The sequence below is a fragment of the Megascapheus bottae genome, chromosome 3 (assembly GCF_031878675.1).
Source record: "Megascapheus bottae isolate mThoBot1 chromosome 3, mThoBot2.hap1, whole genome shotgun sequence".
Lineage (NCBI taxonomy): Eukaryota > Metazoa > Chordata > Mammalia > Rodentia > Geomyidae > Megascapheus > Megascapheus bottae.
In genome coordinates this window covers 80,647,989-80,670,321 of record NC_143511.1, presented here as the reverse complement: position 1 = coordinate 80,670,321, position 22,333 = coordinate 80,647,989, and the positions used below count along the sequence as shown (strand labels likewise).

General features: G+C 39.2%; 1 protein-coding gene across 1 annotated transcript in view; it reads right to left on the bottom strand.

Moving 5' to 3' along the window:
* Positions 1 to 22,327, bottom strand: part of Mrrf (mitochondrial ribosome recycling factor) — a 53,152-nt gene extending 30,825 nt beyond the window's left edge. The window contains exons 1-4 of the mRNA XM_090330575.1: positions 22,244 to 22,327; positions 15,895 to 16,106; positions 8,548 to 8,703; positions 4,049 to 4,167 (exon numbers count right to left, since the gene is read on the bottom strand). Coding sequence (XP_090186701.1) covers positions 4,049 to 4,167; positions 8,548 to 8,703; positions 15,895 to 16,078 — 459 coding nt within the window. The 5' untranslated portion in view covers positions 16,079 to 16,106; positions 22,244 to 22,327. The remainder of the gene's footprint in view (positions 1 to 4,048; positions 4,168 to 8,547; positions 8,704 to 15,894; positions 16,107 to 22,243) is intronic.
* Between the last annotated feature and the right edge of the window lie 6 nt (positions 22,328 to 22,333).

Genomic DNA, 22,333 nt, shown 5'->3' with positions numbered 1-22,333 from the left:
ACTGACGTACATGCATGCATGCACATGCACACCCAGATATACACAGGCACGCACACACGCACGCCCACACCCACACACCCCCCCCCACACACAAATTACTGTTGTACACATAAACACTACTCGCCAAAGACTAGATATTATTTCATGGTCTTCATCTTGAATACTGCTGATGCTTGATTTATTTCCTCACCATGCCAACTAATTTCCACTAAAGACAAATCTCAACTATTCACTTTATCACTCAAGTTAAATACAATATATATATGCCCTTGGCAGCTTGAGAGGATTATCATTTACTTTTACATTACTTTTTGGAGGCCTATTTTAGTGGCAGGGAAACAAAAGAATACAATAATTTTAACACAACTCAGCTGTATAAAGTGTGCAGGACTTTACATTTACTTTTTTATTTGCTGGCACCAGGGCTTAGATTTAGGATATTGCACTCTCACTTAGAACAATGTTCATGGCTGTACCCTACCTCTTGAGTTTTTTCTCTAAATGACATTTTGCTGGTTAACTGGAGATCAAGTCTCATGAACTTTCCTGCTTAGACTGGCTTTGAACTATGATCCTCAAAATCTCAGCTAGGATTACCAGCACCCCATGGAAATTTAATTGTTTTAAATTTCTTTTGCTTTTTTTCTATTTACTGGTTTGCCTTGTATCACGCTTTGTCAAAACTAATTGTAATAAATTCATGCCAGGCATTAGTGGCTCTCGCCTATACATTAGCTACCGGGAGGCTGAGATTTGAGGATTGAATGTTGAAGGATTGATGTTTGAAGCCATCCCAGGCAGGAAAATTCCAGGAGACTCTTATCCCTAGTAAACTACTCAGAAAAAGCTGAAAGTGGTGCTGTAGTTCAAGTGGTAGTGTATAGCCTTGGGCACAAAGGCGCTTGAGACAGTGCCTGCCCTGAGTTCAAGCTCCACAACCAACAAAAACTCATTCATTCATTCACAAATAAGGTTGAAAGCATAGCTGAGGTGGTAGAGCACCTATCTAGCAAGCATAAAGTCCAGAATTCAATCTCCATACCACAAAAAAAAAAAAACCCAAACCTACAGAACGGTGACTAAGGTGTAGTTACTGTAGAATAATCCAAGTTTATAATCTAGTGAAAGTGAAAAAAGGACTAATATAGTGGGGAGAGTAGGGGAAGAGTTAGACTAGGTAGATTAGGGAAGGCTTCCCTGAGAAAGTAACATTGATATAGTAATCAAAAATATGAGTAACAATTAACCAGCCAAATGTGTTCCAAACTACAGAAACTGTATATGAAAAGGCCCAGAGGATGCAATGAAATTAATGAGAGTAAAGTGTGCAATGGATTAGTGAGTTTAAAGAACTAAAAGGCCAGTGTGGACACAGCAGCATACAAACAAGACTGGAAAGAAGGAACGAAGGCCATGTAAACCTCAGGTCCATAGTATTTCCATTTCTCCACCTTGTACTTTTAATTTCTTGATACTTGAAAACACCATTAAACCACTTAGACTTAGAAGTGATGTAATCCAGTATATCTCCCCCCCTCCTTTTTTTAAATGCAAGTCCTGGGGCTTGAACTGCCCCTGGGCTTTTCCTCAAGGTTCTACCACTTGAGTCACCACACCATTTCTGGCTTTTTCTGTACATGTGGTACTTACTGAGGAATTGAACCCAGGGCTTTATGCATGCTAGGCATGCACTTTACCACTAGACAACACTCCCAACCCCAGTATATCCTTTTACAAGTTAACTGTAGCTACACTAGGAAGAACAGATTGGGAAATCAGTGTGCCTAGCATATCTGCTACAAGAAGCAGCCTGTGGTTTGAAAGTTTGTTTACAACAAGGATTTCCCCCTTTACAGAAATTCAGTTTGTCAAATCCTGTACAAGTTCAACTTTGGTCAGACCTTTATGATAGAGACTATCAGAATAAGATCTCTTTCTTTATATTAGCATATGAGTAAATACAGGCCCAGAGTTGAACAATTCACCCTACATCCAACAACCAAATGGAACTAGGGATGGAACCAAATTTTAATCTCTATAGGCCAATTCCTAGTGGATCTGGAAGGATCTGGGGGTGGAGGAGCCGCTCAGATGGTCGAGCACTAGCCGGTAAGTGAAAGCTTCAGGTAATGAGTTTGAGTGCCAGTCTTAGACCTCCACCCACCACAACAACAACAACAAAAATTAAGGAAGGACCCAATTACTCTCCTCAACTAGACTTTACACTACACAGCCTAAAATAAAGGTTACAACTGACTTAATGTGATCCATCTTCCAGTCCTGGAAACAATGTGCCCTACAATGGTCAGTCTGAAAATAGGCTACTTTGAAAAAGAATGTGAAATTCCTGGAACATCTCCTTCAAATACAAATAGAGAAATCACAAATTGATGGCATTCAGACTATATATGTCCTATTAAAATGTTTTATTTCTTTCTACCATGGGTTTATTTTGCTTTTTTGGCAAAACCAGGGCTGAACTTATAAGTCTTACGTGCTCGGCTTGCTTATTTTTCCATACCTGTAGGCCTCCTCTTTGCTGTTTATTTTACAGACAGTCTTACAGACTTTTCTGCCCAGGCTAGCTTAAAATTGTGATCTTCTAGAATTCAGACTCCTGAGTAACCAGGATTACTGTCAGGAGCCACTAGCACTTTACTTTGTGTCAACATTTTTAAAAAGAGAAACGATTACTTGTATATTTATAGGCATATTGTAGCTACTACAAATGAAGGAAACCACTCAACCTGTGTTTCTCTGGATCTGGTTTACTTGGCTTAATATAATTTTTTCCAAGTCTTTCTATATATTTCTTTATGAATGGTTTGATATCATTCTTTCTGATGGATGAGTAGAATTCTATTGTGTATTTATACATTTCTCTTGATCCATTAGTCCACTATTAGGACATAAGTTATACAGGTTTCTAGGCATTCACACACAGTGACACCAAAGGAGGATATACTTGGGAGAGGAACATAAAGAAGTAATACCTATCTATGTGCATCTGATCATATAAAGAAATATTTATCGAAATGAACTCTGAAAAATGGAAATGAGATTTTTTTCTGTTTCTGCTTTTTTTTATCTTATCTTTGGGAGGGCAAGGGGGAGACACAGAAATAGTGGGACAGAGGGTGAATAAATGCAGCAGTAATACTCACTAGACACTATGTTGAAAATGAACTGTGTAATGTGTGGGTAGGGATGGGAGAAGAATATTGGGAGAAGGGGTGACATTGTCCAAAACAAATGTACTCTTAGCCAGGCCCAGTGGCTCACACCTATAATCCTAGCTACTCAGAAGGCTGGGATCTGAGGATCATGGTTCAAAACCAGCCTAGGCACCAAAGAACATGAGACTCTTAACTCCAATTAACCAAAAGTGGTGCTGTGGCTGAGGGGTAGGGCAATAGCCTTGAGCTGAAGACCTCAGGGACAATGCCCAGGGCCAGGGGTAGGACTGTAGCCTTGAGCTGAAGAGCTCAGAGACAGCACCCAGGCCCAGAGTTCAAGCCCCACAAACAAACAAAAAAAAGAGGGGCTGGGAGATTGGCCTAGTGGTTAAAGTGCTTGCCTAGCATGCATGAAGACCCAGGTTTGATTCCTCGGTACCACATACATAGAAAAAAGCTGGAAGTGGTAATGAGGTTCAAGTGGTAGAGCTCTAGCCTTGAGAAAGTCCAAGGACAGTGCTCAGGCCCTGAGCTCAAGCCCAGGACTGGCAAAAAAAAAAAAAAGAATGCACTCTTTAACTGATTTATATAACCCTTTATCACCTTTACAATATTTTAAAAACATGCATGAAAAGAAATAAATAAAAATAAGTGAATTAGACATCAACATGTAGCAAACAAAGACACAACCATGTGAATGATGGTTTTTCTAGAAATAAAAATGCTAATATCTGGTCTACATCTGTACCAGGTAATGATCATCTGCACGGACTGGGCAGAGGCCTCCCCTCAGACTGGGCTCAGGGACTGGGCAGAGGCCTCCCTCTTCTTCCTGACTTGACCCATTTTCCAGAAGAGATAGAAAAACTAACCTCTGGAAAGCTGGCCATATTCACCAATATCAACTGTGGTGACTTCACGGAGATCTGACCAATCTGGTTTAAAGCAAGCTTCCCATCAGCAGTTACCACAGTAATATTATCAAGGGATCCTGGGGGGAAAAAAAAATCAGATTTCAGAATTCCAAAGGACCTAAAAGGCCATGTCCAAGTTCACATCTAACTAGGAGTCCACAAACATTCAGATTCCTATATTAATGTGACAGAACTGTTTAGGGGCATTTTTATAAGTGTCATGTGTCACATGATAGATCTTGACTCACTGACAGAAGTAGGTTGGGATTACTTGCTAGCAACTAGAGAAAGTAACCATTTGCATTTACTTGAGTTCAAGGGATTTTCTTTGATACAGGACTTTCAGAGCTGAGAGTGAAGAGAGTAGATCACCCTTCAGCAACTTTGCCATTTACTAGTTCAAAACATCAGTCAAGTTACTTATTTTCTCTGTGTTTTGGTCTAACTTAAGTAAGAAAGAAAAACAAAAACTACCTTACAAAATTAAAGTCTAAAGCTAAGACTGTAAATAAATAAAAATGATCAGATATGTAACTGATAACAAAAAATAAGCACTAAGAAGTTATTCTTTTTAAAGTTCTTACAACTCCCTGTTCATGATGTTAATACCATCACTTTATAGATAAGAAAAGGAAACTTGAGAAGGATAAATGGGCCAAGATCATACTGCTAAATGAAAAAAAAAAAAAATCAAGAGCTAAGTCTCAATTCAGGTAAGCTTAATTCTGATTTCAATCAAGGTTCTTTCCCTACATGAGTAGAATGCAAATGTGCCCTGCATCAGAATCATGCAGGAGCTTTTAAAGTTAGATTCTTGGACCCAATCTCAGCCATCCTGATTCTAGAGAAGTTCTGGAAACCTGTGATTTTTAAGGGAACTTGCAGGGTTTTATTTTGTTTTGAATTTGATTCTAGCACACCGACAGGCTATTGCCTATTTTACTTTTGATTGTGCTGTTGAGATGCTCTTCAAAAAAAGAAAGGGAAAAAGGTAACAGGGAGGGCATGAGCAAGACACAATAATATATGTGTATAATCGCAGGACTTGGGAGACTAAGGCAGGAGAATCAAGAGTTCTAGGCCAGCCTGGGCTATACAGCCAGACCCTCTAGAACAAAATAAAACAAAACACCTACTAACACTTCACTGTTACTCTGGATCTGATCTTTTTCCACATGTGAATTCTGGAAAACCCTGGGCAAAACTTTCAGAAACTGAAGGTAATCCCTAGAGCCACAGCTACAGGGGGAACATTATTCACACTCCCTGACTCCCTACAACTCAAAGTAGTAGAAAAGCCTTATAGTCCAAAGGAGGAACCACTCATGATGGCTTATTCAGATAGAGAAGGGGCCTGTGGGATCTTTTATACACACGGGAGTTGCCCTATAATAGTATATAATGCTGTATGATACTATGAGCCAAAGATCAGATTTGAAGTATTCAATCAGATTCGATGTTATCACAAGATAAAAGGTTGCTGACATTACTGGAAAAGTCTTTAACTGGAAAAGTACAGGAGATGCAATGACAAAAGGCCCTAGGATTCTAAAGACCAAAAATCTTAGTTCAAATACCAATTCTGCTACTTCCAGGTTGTGAAACCTGGGTAGATCTCTCTAACCGCTTAGGCCTAGGTTTCCTGATCTCTAAGCTGAACATAAACATTGCATGTATAGAGCACTTAAGAGGATTAGATTTTAAAAAGTATATGAAAAGACATTTATAATTGTAACAATAGTGTTTACTGTTATTCCTTGACATTTTTTCTACATTTTAACCAAACTAATATATTTCTAATTTCTCTAATACACTGTCCTTCTTGCCTCAGGATATTTTTCTGTTCAGACATTTCTCACTTATTTTTTAACACTCAGCTATTTTAGTAGTATTTAATCTCAGAAATTTCTTTGACCTTCTCAGACCCCTATGGGCTTCCTATCATGCTGAAGACTTCTTACAATTTATTTGCTTTCATTATCAGAACTACCCCATGAGATGGTTATTAGTTCTACTTTTTTTTTTTTGCCAGTCCTGGAGCTTGAACTCAGGAGGCCTGAGCACTGTCCTTGGGCTTTTTCCTCAAGGCTAGTGCCCTGCCACTTGAGCCACAGCACCACTTCTGCCTTTTCTATGTATGTGATACATGTCATACTACTAGACCAAGCCCCCAGCCCCTTATTTCCACCTTTTTATACATGAATAAGTTGCCAAAGGTCGCAACAGCTCAATAACAGAGCCTGAATTTAAATCCAGATCTTACCATCCCCAAGCCATGGTCTTCACCACTCTGCTTTGTAGGTGGTATAAACATGATGGTTCACTTCTCTGCCCCTTCATATACAGTTCAAGGCTCTTAGAGGTGAAGACATCATCTTTTTTCTCTGTATCTATAGCACATATTAAAGTAACTACTACAGAGCAAGTGCTCAATAATGCTGTAGTGAATAAATAAAATGGATGGCTGAATGAAAGGAAATGAGAACAGAAAAGGACATAGGAAAGCTGTAACTTAGACAACAGTTAGAACCTGTCAGCTATCTTGGAGATAGAAATTCAGACACATAGAAGTGTAAGAGGAAAAGTGCCTGCTGGTTCAGATAGTTATGAAATATGATATGAAAGAATCTAGGTGAGGTTAGCCTGTTTCACCGAGTTTCTTCATGGCCCCAAGTTCTACACAGAACGTTACATAAACATAACCCAAAGAAAAAGAAGCAAAGAGGAAATACCAAGGCTAGGCCTTTTGAAAATGGATCTCAATTTAGCCTTCCTGATTTGCCATAAGATCCCTTGCCACAGAAGTTCTAACAAAGGCAATTCAGTATGCAATTGTGGTGGTTGGTTCCCATTCCTTAAATCCATATCGACATAATGCATCAAATCCTTTTCCCTCAATCTGTCCCCAGCGAGAATCTCCCTCGGCCCCATTCCTGCCCCTCATTTTCTCAGAGGTTAACATTTAACAAATTACACCCCCAACCTCTTTCCAGGCCCATCATCTTTTTAAGTTCAACAAGAGTGGAGTTTGCTGGCTAATTTTAAGTATCACGTTTCTCCCCGAGCTCCTCTCAAACTACTCTCTGGTTTGGGCTGCAGAATGTTAACAGGCCAGAAAGCACAGGGGAGACAGAGCACTTTATCAGTTTCATACCTAAAATAATAAGCAAGTTTAAAGTAAACAGCTGAGAGAGATTGAATGGCACACTCTACTGTCAGCAAAGGCAGAAATGCCCTAATGCTGGGAATGGTTTCCTAGTTTCACACTGCATTCTCATCTCTGAACTCACAAGTGTTTCAAATAGTGTTTAGAATGAAGTTCTGTATTTTTTACTTGGCTCTCTTAAGAATGAGTTCATTAAGTATTTTCTATTTCATGAAGTATTTTCTATTTCCCTTACAAAGTTCCCCAATCAAGACTTGAGTGGGAGCAGCCAAAGCTCCCACAGATAAATTCAGAGGGGGTCCCAGGCTTAACTATAGGATGATGACAATTTGCAAAAGGCCAATTTAACAGCAATTGGATTTTTCCTGCCTGCCTGCCTGCCTGCACCATTAGCTGACAACTCACTTCTCCATCACATCTGCAAACAGTTCTTCTGGACTGTTCTGACATTTCCCACTTAGAAAAGCTGCTTTCAGGAAGCTATTAACCCAAAGGAAATCTTCCTGGTCAAGCTCAGGGGGACAGAAAGGCCTCAGGCAGACAGCTCTAGAGCCATTTACTTCTCTGTAAGGTATAACAATTGCCAAATAGGACAAATTGGAAAACTCAGACCAAAGGTATCAGAACCGTAAACTTTTAAATAGATGTGTTTACAGTAGTAATAAAATTCCTTTTTTATTTTTATTTTTTGGTAGCACTGATGGTTGAACTCAAGGCAACACACTTAGTGCTCTACTCCTTCAGCCAGCCACTTCCCTCACCCCACCCCCTGGCCTTTTTGATATAGTTATTTATGAAATAGAATCAAACTGGACAGTGATCTTCCTATTTACCTTTCTGCTCATAGCTGGGATAACAGGTGTATACCACCACATTCAGTTTTGTTGCTTGAGATGGGATCTTGTGATCCTTTTGCTTAGACTGGCCCTGAGACTCAATCCTCTCCATCTTTGTCAAGTAACCGCTAATTTTTTTAGAGCAATTACCATTACTATTGTTTATTACTGTGACTACTACATTGTTCATAAGCACAATGCCTAGTTTACCCTAGGTTTACAGCTGAGTAGTTTTAACTATGTGCCAGACACTGTGCTAGATGCACTAAATCTCCATTATTTTAACACTTAACCCCAAACTGTAAGGTAAAAATCAGACAAGATACTAAAAACCTGAAAAGTAACTGCGAATGGTCACTATAAAGTTAGTCAGTGCCATAGCTAGAACTAAGACTCAACCAAAACCACACTTTTTCCTCTACAAGCCTCTCTAAAACACTGGTTTCATTACTAACCTGGGGAGGTCCTTATGTTGAGGGTCTTATTGAAGTTGTCCTTGAGTGCTTCCATCACAGACTTCATTTCTTCATCTACCTCTTCCAAGTTGATTATATTCTCCACCAATGCTAAGTTAATGTTCACTCTGGTTTGGGATTGTCCTTTTGCTTTGGCTAGAAGGTCAATAGCCAATAAATAAATAAAACAACAAAAGCATTGTTGAAGGATAGCTTTATACTGTACAGGTTAAAATGCCAAGTGCTAAAAAGTACAAATTATAAAACAGGGGCAGGGAGTTTGGCCTGGTTGTATAGTGCTTGCCTAACATGCACAAAAACCCAGGTTCAATTCCTCAGTACTACATACATAGAAAAATCTGAAAGTAGGACTATGGCTTAAGTGGTAGAGCTCTACCCTTGAGATAGTTCAAGGACAGTGCTCAGGCCTTGAGTTCAAGCCCCAGGACTGGCAAAATAATAATAATAATAATAATTATAAAACTCTACTCCAGAAAAAAAAAGGTTGTATTTTCTTACTGGTGAGTATGAACGCAACACTGTGTTAAACACATGCTCAGCTCGGATATCAATGAGGGCACAGTAAACACTTCAAGTTAAAATCCTGGCTATAATGCATACTAAGCTTTATAACCTCAGGCAAGTTACTATACCTTTCTAAGTATCACATTCCCTACCTGTAAAAGAGTATTAAAATCTATATTGTGAGCCTGGAGTATGGCCTAGTGGTAGGGTTCTCGCCTAGCATGCACAAAGCCCTGGATTCAGTTCCTCAGTACCACATACACAGAAAAGCTGGAACTGGTGCTGAGGATCAAGTAGTAGAGCCTTAAGAAAGCTCAAGAATAGCACCCAGACCATGGGTTCAAGCCCCAAGACTGGAAAAAAAAAAGAAATATTGTAAGATTGCTCTAAGAATACAAATAAAGTCGTTCAAGCACCTAAAGAGTCTAATACAAATCACAGAGAATCCATAAAGGAATTAATGTACTTTAGAATAGCGAAATGATAAGAAAGGTAAAGTGACTTGCTTAATGTCACAGGAAATGGTAAAGTTAGGATTTGGTCCCAGATCTATCTAATTTTAAAACCACGAAATCCCTATTAGACCATCTCTCCAAAGCCTAATTGGAGAGAGAGAAAATACATCAATATATTTAAAAATTAATACTAGGCCAGGAGTTTGGCCTAGTGGTAGAATGCTTGCCTAGCATTCAGGCAAGTTACTACACCTTTCTAAGTATCACATTCCCTACCTGTAAAAGAGTATTAAAATCTATATTGTGAGCCTGGAGTATGGCCTAGTGGTAGGGTTCTCGCCTAGCATGCACAAAGCCCTGGATTCAATTCCTCGGTACCACATACATAGAAAAAAAGCTGGAAGTGGTGCTAAGGCTCCCAAATGGTAGAGCTCTAGCCTTGAGAAAGTCTCCAAGGATAGTGCTCAGGCCCTCAGCTCAAGCCCAGGACTAGCGAAAAAAATAAATAAGTAAAAATCAATACTAAAATGAGGCTATATATAATAATGCAAGGCTGGTACATGCAAAAGCAACAGTAGTTTAGAGACATTAGACACCATCAGAGATAATAATAATAGCTTGTATTTTAGAAAGTCAGCATCAAAAATTTGGTTTTATATCTAAACCATCATATTATTATTTTGCGGGGGGCGGGGGAGAGTTGTTGTTCTTTCTGCCAGTCCTTGGGCTTGAACTCAGGGCCTGGGCACTGTTCTTGAGCCTCTTTGTGCTCAAACTAGCACTCTACCATTTGAGCCACAGTGCCACTTTCAGCTTTTTGTTAGTTTACTGGAGATAGGAGTCTATGGACTTTTCTGCCCAGGCTGGCTTTGAACTGAGATTCTCAGATCACAATCTCCTGAGTAGCTAGGATTACAGGTGTGAGCAACCAGTGCTCGGCTCATCATATTTTATAATATGCATGGAATACAAATTCTCTTACATTTTTTTATGGAGGTAGGGAAAGGGAAAAAATTAAAATATCTTCATATAATGAATATTAATTACACTGTTCATGCAACAAAAACTAGATTCATGAAACAAGTATCTATAGCAGGTACTATCCTGGGTTATCTAGGGAGCATATTCTAATTTGCAATGCAATTTCAAGGATGTTTATTTCATATTCAAGACAGCTCCCTAAAACAGGAAAATAGAGACTAGCTCAAGCCTGTAATCCTGGCTACTCAGGAGTCCGACATCTGAGGATTGTGATTCAAAGCCAGCGCATGCAGGAAAGTTTGGGCAATTCTTAGTTCTAATTAACCACCCTTAAGCTGAAAGTAGAGCTGGCTCAAGTGGTAAAGCACTAAGCTTGAGCAAAAAAGCTCAGGGACATTGCACAGGATAAAATCAAGCTCAGAATCAGAAGAGAAGAAAAAAGAAAGGAAGGAAGGAAAGAAGGAAGGGAGGGAGGGAGGGAGGGAGGGAGAGAAGGAGGGAGGGATGGATACTGGTTGTACCATCATGCTGGAACCCCTACTGCTCCTGAATTAACAAACTAATGAGTTAAGAATCTTTAGAAATTATTAAAAACATCAATTTTAGGTTCAAAACTACAAATCAGTGGGCCAGAAGTTTAGCCTAGTGGTAGAGTGCTTGCTTAGCATGCACAAAGACCTTGGTTCCGTTCCTCAGTACCACATACATAGAAGAAGCTGGAAGTGGCAGTGCTATGGCTCAAGCGGTAGAGCTCTAGCTTTGAGGAAAAAGCCCAAGGATAGTGCCCAGGCCCTGAGTTCAAGCCCCAGGACTGGCAAAAAAAAAAAAAATCAGAAAAGGGATAGTAAAAGCAAATCCATAGCTAAACTTGCAAATGAAGGAAATCAAGGACATAAAAATCTTGAAAAAGCCAAGGAGACAAGGAATTGAAAAGAACTGCCTATAATCCTAATCTTAGAAGACAGAGATCGGGGATCACAATTTGGAGCCAGATGGAGCAGAAAAGCCCCTGACAATCCTATCTCCAATTTACCAGCAAAAAGCTGGAGGAAGAGTTTTTTTGCTCAAGTGGTACAGACCCAGATTTGAGCAGTAAAAGCTAAGGAATAACACCTAGCTAAAAACAAAAAAGATCAAAATTTAGAATGTTTTCTATGTGCAAACACAAAAGCTAGAAACAATGGAAATAATATCTTCAACTTTAGACTTTTTAAATTAAGTTAAATATGAATGTTCAATTTTTAAGTAGGCATATTAAAGATATATCTATCAACATTGGAACAGGTAATGGTTATTATGACTAAAATACTTTATTACCCTGAGAAAGAATGACCTACCACTATGGAGAATTTAAGTCTATCTCACAAATATAATGTTGAACAAAGAGGCTAAACATAAAATGTAAAGTGCATGGTAAAAATCCATATGCAAGAACAGATGATGAACAGTATAAAACAGACAAAACAAATCCCCGCCACTAGAAGTCAGGATAAATAATACATGCAAAAGGTAGAAAGTAGTACTTATTAGATGTGAGTGTTTAGTGAGCTAGGACTATCCTAACATTATTATCATCATTATCATTACCATTATTGGTAGTACAGATGACCAAATCCAGGACCTCATATATGCAGGCAAGCACTCCACCAGTGAGGTACATTCCTAGCTCCTGGTTTGTTTGTTTGTATGGTTTCTTTTTTTTTTTGGGGGGGGGGGAGAGAACAACAAAGTATCACTATGTGGCTCAGGATGGCCTTGAACTTAGGATCCTCCTACCTCTGCTTCCTGAGTGCTGGGTTTACAGATATGTACTACCATAGCTGGCATATGTTCTGATTTTTGACTTGGGTTCTGATTACAAAAGTGATTTCAGTTTGTGCAAGTCATCAAGCTTATTCTTATGATAGCTGCACTTTCTTAAATTTTTTTTAAATTTCTATAAAAAGGTAAAAGCAAGTTAAGGGTAATTATCAAACTTAAACAAGAGAATATATATCTTCCAAATCAGCGAGAGATAGAAAAGAAACAGAGAAATAATGAGCAAAGATAGTTGATTATCAATGGAAAGGAAGAAAAATATAATCCCAGAAATAAGAGAAAATTCAAATACAAGTATAAAAATGTAAATATTCAGCAAATACATATAAATACATATAAATATATATTTAAGCCTATATTTAGGCTCAGTAAATCTTGCAATATAGATACAGATTATGTAGTAAGCAAGGTATGTTTGAACTATGTATCAACAGCAAGCAGGCCTCATACCAAAATTCCAAAAATGGTTTTGAGTTACCATATTAATAAAAGAGGGGCTAGGGATGTTGCTGAGTGATGGATCACTTGCCTAGCATGTGCAAGGTCATCAGTTCAATCCCCAGCACTGCAGAAAAAGTCAGCGAGGAAAGATGAGAGGTGTAGCTGGAAAAGAGATAATCTCAATAAATGTGGTTAACAGCATTGGATTAAAATTTATTTAACTTCAAAAGGGTATTTTTTTGTTTGTTTATATTTTTTCCTTATCGTGTCAATATGCAGACTTGAACTCAGCTTTTTCATTCATAGCTACCACTTGAGCTAAATCTCCAACTCCAGCTTTTTCTGCTCATTAATTGGCAATGCAGTTTCATGCCGGACTTGCCTTCAAACTGTGATCATCCTCAGATCTCAATCTCCTAAGTAACTACGAGTACAAACATGAGTTACCAGCACCTAGCTACTAAATATCTTTTAGGAAACAAGGCTAAAAGATATCTGCTTAAGCCAGTTGCCTGTAATCCCAGCTACATAGGAAGTACAATAGCAGGTTTGCGGTCGTGAGGCCATCTCCAGACAAAATATGCAAAACACTATGTGAAAAATAAAGCAAAAAGGGCTAAGGACTTCAAGTGATAGAGCATCTACCTAGCAAGTGGAAAGCCACTATCACACACACAAAAAAACTACTGAGCCATATATTTGCAGTTTAGATACACACTACCTAAAATATATACCTAGTACACACATACAAGCAGGAATATATACTGCAGCTCAAAATAATTTTTAAATTTATCATACATAAAAGTGATATGATACCCCAGAAACATACCTCAGTAAAAAACTGCAAATTCTTCTGGAAAAAGTTGACTGTATGATTATAAATTTCATATAGAAGAATAAAAGGCAGAGAAGAAAACAAAAAAAATATGTCTGATGAGGGGAAAGATTTGACCCAGTAAATTCAAGATTTTGTGACAGTGTTTCAGGTAGTCAGGAATTTAATACAGAGAGAAATAGTAGTTCAATAAACACAAGAGCTCAGAAACAACACCATACATATAAAGAAAGAAGGAGTCACTGTAAATCTGGATGAGCTACAACTTATGACTGATATGGAAATGAAACTTAAAACTACAGCTTTGGGTTTTTTCTTTTTTTGCTTTTTTGTTTTTGCCAGTCCTGGGCTTGAGCTCAGGGCCTGAGCACTGTCCTTGGACTTTCTCAAGGCTAGAATTCTACCACTTGAGCCTCAGTACCACTTCCAGCTTTTTTTTTTCTATGTGTGTGGTACCAAGGAATCGAACCCGGGTCTTCGTGCATGCTAGGCAAGCACTCTACTACTAGGCCAAATTCCTGGCCCTAAACTACAGTTTTTTAACTCACACTATATTCAGATATAAGCTCTCTTATGACAGGAAAGATTAATTGAAAAAAAAAAAACATAAGAAGCCACTGATTAAGTGTATTATATTCCTAACTGCTTTGTTAAATGGCGATTCTTTTTCTTCTTAATTTTTATCCAGTCCTGGGGTTGAACTCAGGGCCTAGGCACTGTTCTTGGGTTTTTCTCAAGGTTAGCATTCTACCACTTGGGCCACATTGCCACTTCCGGCTTTTTCTGTGTATGTGGTACTGAGGAACTGAACCCAGGGCTTCATGAATGCTAAGCAAACACTCTACCACTAGGACATGCTCCCAGCCCTGGCAATTCTTTTGTATAACTACTTAAGTATAATAATAAGAAGAAAAGACATGAAAAGCATAAATGACAAGTGAAAAAAACTGAAAAACACAACCACATAAAAACATGTCCAACAAAAATACCATAAATACCATTAAAAAAAGGATATTTGTAATACAATCAACAAAGGATTAGTATCCCTAATGTGAAAAGACTGATAACTCTAAAAGAAAAGAAAGTTTTTTAGAAGGAAATTTAAAAATAAAAAACAAAAAAACTGAACAGCCCATAGAATATGAAAGCAAGTTGGTAAGAGGCAGCAATTCATGTTGGGTGTCTAAGAGACTGAAATGCTGCTGCATCAAGAGGCTCAGGTTTCTAGCTCTTGCACTAACTAGACATGACCACAGGCAAATTTTTTATAAAGGTACTTGAGTTTCCTCATTTGCAAAATGGTCAGAGCTGGATTAGCTAGTTAATTGTTAAAACCCTCTTCAAGGAATAAAGGATAAGGAGTAACCCAGTCAATATAAGAGAACTTGAAAAAATAAATGTAATAAAACATACATATCAAATATTATTAGAACCTCTTAACAGAATATAAGTCTTCAGAGCATTCAATGTCTTTCAATAACTTGTTAATTCACTGCATGAAACCAGAAAAGGGCAGTGAGCAGAAAAATATTAATGGTATATCTGTAATCCCACCCTTGAGCATAGACTATCTTACAAATTCTTATTCATTCACCCAACCAAAGTATGGGATATATACCATGAGATGAGTTGGGCCCTGGTGGGTGATAAATAACAACAACAAAAAAGACTACCTTCATTGGATACAGCATGGAAGACAGTAATAAACTGACTAATTAATTAACTACTGGTGGTGTAAGTGCATCAAAGGTAAAATAACAGTGTGCATGAGTGCAGGTAACAAAGGACCTGACCTAGTCTAAAAGGTCAGGGAAGGCTTCCTAAGGAAGTGCTATTTCAGCCCAGACCTGTGGTACATCAAAATCTCATTCTTAGATGACACAAGCCATTAAGATCATCCATCTACATCCACAGTTTTAATAGTCCTTTCACCCAAAAACCTACTGGTTTTAATTATGCTTCTACCATGCATCTTCCTTCTAGGAGAAAAGATGATGACGCCTGTCACAAACTTTCCTGTTTGGTTGATACTTAAACCTCTAATTCTAAATCTAAAAGAATGGTGGGTACCTTCTGAGCCACCAAGAAAATAAATGAGGAAGCACAGTAATAAGAAAAAAGGATCTGGGTTCACACACAGTCACTTGTTACTGAGACCTTTCAAGCAATTCAATTGAACTCTTCAAGACACCATTTCCTTGTGTAGACAGGAAAGAAATTTAGTGTATCTTTGAGACAATTATAATTCCTGGGTTAAACATAAGAACAGGGAGGGAGGTCATATGTCCATACCTTTGGCTTTCTTGGTGGCAAAATGTCGAACTGGTAAAACTGTACAGGCTAGGTACTGTCTATGGTCATGTTGTCTTCCACTCATTGTCTTCACTGTGATTTCTGAAACAGGTCTGGTCAAAGTTGTAAGGTAACTGCAAAAGGCAGGATGGATCAAGCGGAAACACTTTAATCCCAAGGCCATGACTGAAGACAATCCTTGTGAATATCCACTAGAAAGAATAAAAAAAGGAGATTTGAATAAAAGAGACGACACTGCAACTTTAGAAAATTCTTACCAATTATCACCAAGCTGTGACTAGACAATACTAGATCTGTAGATCTAGTATTTCTAATCTTTCTTTCAACAACTGTTGAAGAAATACTTGCTTCATTTTATGAGGACAAATAAACTGAGGCACACAGAGATTTAAGTAACTTGCCTGCAGGACAAGAACCCCAATTCCTTCCACTGCACCAAAATGCCTATTAAGCAAATATGCAGCAGCCTAAATCTTTAATGATGCTAATTAAACTCTAATATAACAAAAAGCACAAAATCTTGATGAAGTTTAAAAAGAATGAGCAGAACACTAGAAAAGGACTTTAAATAAGAAAACTATTTCAACAAGCATAAAATGACTGGAAAATTTACATAACAGCATTTAATTAAAATTTTCTTTGGTTCCTTATGCACTGATTACCAATTAGAACATGGTTTAATGTAAGTCTAAAGCATAATTGAGGCTTGAGGTCTTCTATGCTATAAAAGCTCTGGAAAATACCATCCTCCACTAGATTATTGTAAGTTACAGATTATAATTCTGAGGTCTGAAAGATGGTACTGCGTAAGACTACCTGAGACAGAACACAGTCCTAGCCAGCAAACACAGCACTATAGCATCTGCCTGGAATCTGCCTATTGTTACTCAACTAAAAATTAGTAACAAGTATCATCAAGTATTCAGAAGCTATTCTTTGAAAATCAGTCCTACATCTCATATAAAAATAAAAAGCCCTGCCAAGGCACCAGTGACTCACACCTGTAGTCCTAGCTACTCAGGAGGCTAAGATCTGAAGATCGTGGTTCAAAGCCAGCCTGGGCACTAAAGTTGTGAGACTCTTATCTCCAATTAACTGGAAGAAAAGCAGAAGTGGCGCTGTGGCTTCAGGGGTAGGGCAGAAGCCTTGAGGTGAAGAGCTCAGGAACAGCACCCAGGCCCAGAGTTCAAGCCCCATGACAGACACAGACAGACACACAGACACACAGACACACACACACACACGTCTTATGGACATTACTGTCCAGGCAGGCTTTCAACTAAGATCCTGAAATTTCAGTCTCTTGAGTAGCTAGAATTACAGACATGAGTCACCAGTACCACCTCCATATTAACACATCTTTATTAATAATGCAACCAAGTATTAAAATACCCATTTTATGGGCTGGGAGTTTGGCCTAGAGATAGAGTGCCTGCCTAGCATGCACAAAGACCCGGGTTGGATTCCTCAGTACCACATACATAGCAAAAGCCAGAAATGGTGTGGTGGCTCAGGGCAGAACACTAACCTTGAGGAAAGCCCAAGGACAGTTCTCAGGCCCTGAGCTTAAGCCAGGACTGGCAAAAAAAAAAACAAAAAACACCATTTTAGAGGTGCAGAAACTAAAGTTCTCAGGATTAAGTCACTGTCCAAGAACATGTATCTAGTAGCCCAGCTCTCCTTAAGAGCTATTTACAAAAGTGTGACTTAGGTCCCAGTGAAATTTCTTTTCTTTTCCTTCTCTCTTGCTTTCTTTTTGTGTTTATATTGGAGTTTAAACTCAGGACCTCAAGCTCTCACTTGGCTTTTTCTGCTCCAGGCTGGTACTCTACCATTGGTACCACTTTGACTTGTTTTTTTTTAAGGGTTAATTGGAGATAAGAAGTTCATAGGCTTTTTTGCCTAGGCTGGCTTCAAATCTCAGTTCTCAGATCACAGCCTCCTGAAAGGCTAGGGTTTCAGGCTTGAGCCACTGTTGCCTAGCTCCTGGTAAGATTTCTGAAACTAAGTTTTTGCCTAATATAGCCAGGGCTTAACTCACTAACATCCAAATATGGCTACATAATATTTTAATCTAGAGAGGCCCAATCTGCCTATCCTCTGTATGACAGGTTTCCTGATGTTCCAATTACAGGTCAGAGTAGCAATCTACAAAACAACAGGAAGTTAAAAATGGGTTAGGAATAAACACCCTTTGCCAGAAAATGCAACACCTAAAAGCAGACCCTGTACACATGAACCGGAAGACAATTCTATAAATAAACCACATTGCTGAAATGCTTTGAGGCACAGATTTTAATTGAACAACAGTGAGGAAATATCAAAGTAGAAACTGAATAAAGGTTGTCTCTTGAATCTTTACTTTAAGGACAAACACATATAGTCAATTTGGCATAAAGAATGTTAAGGAGAAAACTTACCATAAGAGTTCGAACATTATCAAACAAAAGTAACCCATGCACAAAAGCAATGTGGCTACAGCTTAAGACTTTGGGCATACTGTGGAACTGTAATCCTAGTTCCCCCACTAACTAGGTATATGACCTTGAGTAGGTCATATAGCCCTTTTGAGCAACAACTTCTACCTCAGCACAGCGATATTAATGAGCTCTTAAGAAGATAACAATGGTTGGGAAAAAGGCTCAAATGATAGACTATTTATTTGTATAAGCAAGCCTGAGGTCCTGAGTTCAGACCCCAGTACTGCCCCAAAAAAGGCTATTATATATTAAATTATATTTATATATATCTATTTTATGTGTATAACTCTAGTAATGATGATAGCTAATATTTTAGTAATAAATGTTATATAAAGTACTGTACTTTATATATACTAATTTATCTGGGCCTCAAGATTACCCTATAAGTACTACAACTGTCTCTGCTTTACAGACAAAGAAACAAAAGCACAAGTGAATTTCCTAAGATTTAAACTAATGCAATCTGGCTCCAACTCTGCACTCTTCACTATTATACTACATTGTGTACATAAAACAGTATGTCAGACACTGGTGGCTCACAACTGCTATTCTAGTGACTCAAGAGGCAATTCTAGTGACTCAGAATTCAAAACCAGTTGAGGTAGAGTCTAAGATTCTTATCCCTATTTAATCAGCAAAATGCTGGACTGGAGGTGTGGCTTCAGTGGTGGAACATCAGTCATATGAGTGAAAAAGCTGAGCATATCCGAACCAGCAAAAAAACAAAAAAAACAAACAACTCAGTACAAAGTCTGCCATCCAGTAAGTATATAACATATAGCAGTTATTATATTATTCCAATTGTTGAAATATTTTTAATCTATTTACAACACATTATTTTATCTAAGTTGAGAGTCTCAAAACTTCAATTCGCGGCTCATCAAAAAAAAGGACATTTTTATTCTGGAAAGAATAAGATGATGAATCCAACTTCACCTCACAACTCCTTTCAATCCAGGGGTAGATTCACTTACAATATGTATATTTTTATGAAAGCAGATATTCAGGAACCTGTATATAAAATGCTTTCAGATGTGTTACTGTATTTGATAACTACTCGCTTTGTCTAATTTAGCAAGTGTCTAATTCACATTTATATTATCAATATATGGTCATAAAATACATCAAGGAGTTTTTTCTATTATTTTAATCTAGAGTCTCATTCAGGGTACCCTATGTATGACAGGTTTCCTGATGTTCCTGCTACAGATCAAGCTACAAAGCAGATCAGTTTATTCACAAAATAAACTGATACTTAAATTTCCTCAAGTACTCCTCCTAGTCCAAGGCTTTTAAATATGCCATTCAATCTACTTGGAGTGATCTACTCTCATCTCTTTCGCACTTTTCTTTCCCATCTAATTAATCAGAGCATACCTTCAGTAGCCACATTCTCCAATCCAACTAGTACATGTCCTGTACCCCAATTCTACAAGTCTTTTTTGTTTTAGTTGGTCATGGGGCGTGAACTCTGGGCCTTGGTGCTGTCCCTGAGCTCTTCAGCTCAAGGGTACCAACCTATCCCTGGGCCTGGGTGTTGTCCCTGAGCTGCTCTGCTCAAGGCTACATCCCTACACCTAGAGACTCAATGCCACTTCCGCCTCTTCCAGTTTTCTAGTGATTAATTGGAGATAAGAGTCTCATTGACTAGTGAGATCCTCACTAAAGGACTGAGATCCTCAGATCTCAGCCTCCTGAGTAGCTAGGATAACAAGTCATAAGGCACAGCACCAGGCCCTACAAATCTCTGCTTCATCACAGCACTTAATGATTATTAACAATGTAACTTTTACTGTAATGGTTTCTTGTCGAAATCTCTTTGTATAGTTATTGGCACTACCATTACTAATCTAAGAAATGGATGTTTATTCTCTGCACCTCGACCAGTGCTTGAACACAGAAGACACTGTAAAATGTGATGAATTCATAAGTGAAAGTCCAGAAAGATTCTTGGATAAGGTCAAATTGCTGGCGGTGGAGTTGGAATCTACATGTCTGATAGATCTTGGACACTACTTTCGAACACTGCCTCCATGAGTCCTTGATTTTCCAGATTTCTGCTTAGTGACAGCATGTTCTTCCCTAAATTGAGTGCCATGAAAACAAAGGTATTTGTAGTATTTGATTCTGCACAGAATCAGGTCCTTTGCAAAGTCAGAGAAGACAGAAGACACTTTTAACAAGTGGAGAATGTGAGCCTAAGGGCTATTTTTTTTTTTTTACTTCCCCCATTCAAAAGGCATCTGGAGTACTTCTACCACTTGTGAATATATTAAATCATTTCCCGGTCTAGATTTTGTTTTCTCTATTATGAAATTAACAGCTTGGGTAGGGTGAGGTGGCTCATGCCTGTAATCCTAGTTACTTAGGAAGCTGAGGTCTGAGAATTGCGGTACAAAGCCAGCCCAGGCACTAAAGACCTTGAGAATCTTATCTCCAATTAACCACAAGAAAACCAGGGAAGTGGCCTGTGGCTCCGGGTAGGGAGGTAGTCTTGAGCTGAAGAGCTCAGGGATAATGCCCAGGCCCAGAGATCAAGCCCCATAACCCCCCCACACACGCAAAAAAAAACTGTTCAGTTAAACTTCTTTTGTCTTTATTACATTACAGAAATGCATTGAGTTCAGCCTCAGATATATCTGATTTAGGGGAAATCATTGATTTGTTGTCAGAGTAAACTCTTCTCCCTTTTCTTCATCCCAGATGTATAAAAACTGGATGTTGCCCAACTATAGACCACAGGCCAAATCTAAGCTCATCTCTTGTTTTTGTAAATAAAATTTTACAGGGATACAGTTGAGGTTAAAAAAAAAATGTGTAGCCGGCCACAGTGGCTCACACCTGTAATCCTAGCTACTCAGGAGGCTGAGATCTTAAGATGGAGGTTCAAAGTCAGCCCGGGCACTAACGAACAAGAGACTCAGCTCCAATTTAATCACTAGAAAGCCACTAGAAAGCGGAACGTGGGGCTGCGGCTTAGGAGTAGGGCGGTAGCCTTGAGCAGAAGCGCTCAGGAACAACACCTGAGCTGAAGAGATCAGAGACAGCGCCAAGGCCCAGAGTTCAAGCCCCACTACCGACCAAAAAAAAAAAAAATTAACAGCTTGGGAGAAAGTAGGAGAACCATGAGTTCCTGACCTGCAGTCCAGGCAGTTAGAGAGCTAAGTTTTCATTCTATAAGCTTGCCAACATTCTGGGGAAATAAAGAATGTGATTAAGAAGGGGAAAACACACACACACACAAAGCTTCAGAGAAGACCTAAGAAAGAGAACCTGTTTCTCCTGTAGTTTCTTATGCATGTGACCTCAGCTTGATCAAACTCTCAGGACCTGAATTGAACGTGTAAAAATCAGTCAGGTCTAAGTGAATGGAGAAGGGTTCTTGAAACAACAACTGCTTTTTCCACGTAGTAGCGATTCAAAAGTTCGGGCTTTCGACAGCAAGACTGAATGGATGCTGCATCGACTCGTGAGCCACGGGCCCCGTGGGAAAGCTCTCTTTGAGCTCCTGTTTCTTCTCCAAGGTGAATAATAATACCCACTCCCGAAGGACGGTTCTGAAAATGCACTGTCCCTCTCGGATGACACGTTGCTGAACAGCGCCCGAAATTCCGGGGAGGCGAGCCAGCCCCGCACCCACCTCGGGGCGCTGCCGGGGCTGTGAACCCGGCCCTCCGGCCCTCAGGTCAGGCAGGACGCGAGCCGGTCTAGGGCAGTGATCTTGTTCCTCCCCTCCTTCCCACAAAGTCTCTCAGCGGCCCTTGAGTAGAATCTCGGGTACCTAGGTCTTCTCTCCCACCCCCCACCCCCTTCCACAGCGCGCCTCGAGACCCCTCGACGCCACTCACCAAACTATGGCCTGGGTTACTAAGGAAAGACTCGTGCGACGGCAGCCAGGGAAGCGGCGGCGGCGGCGGCGGCGGCGCGGGCGTCGTGAC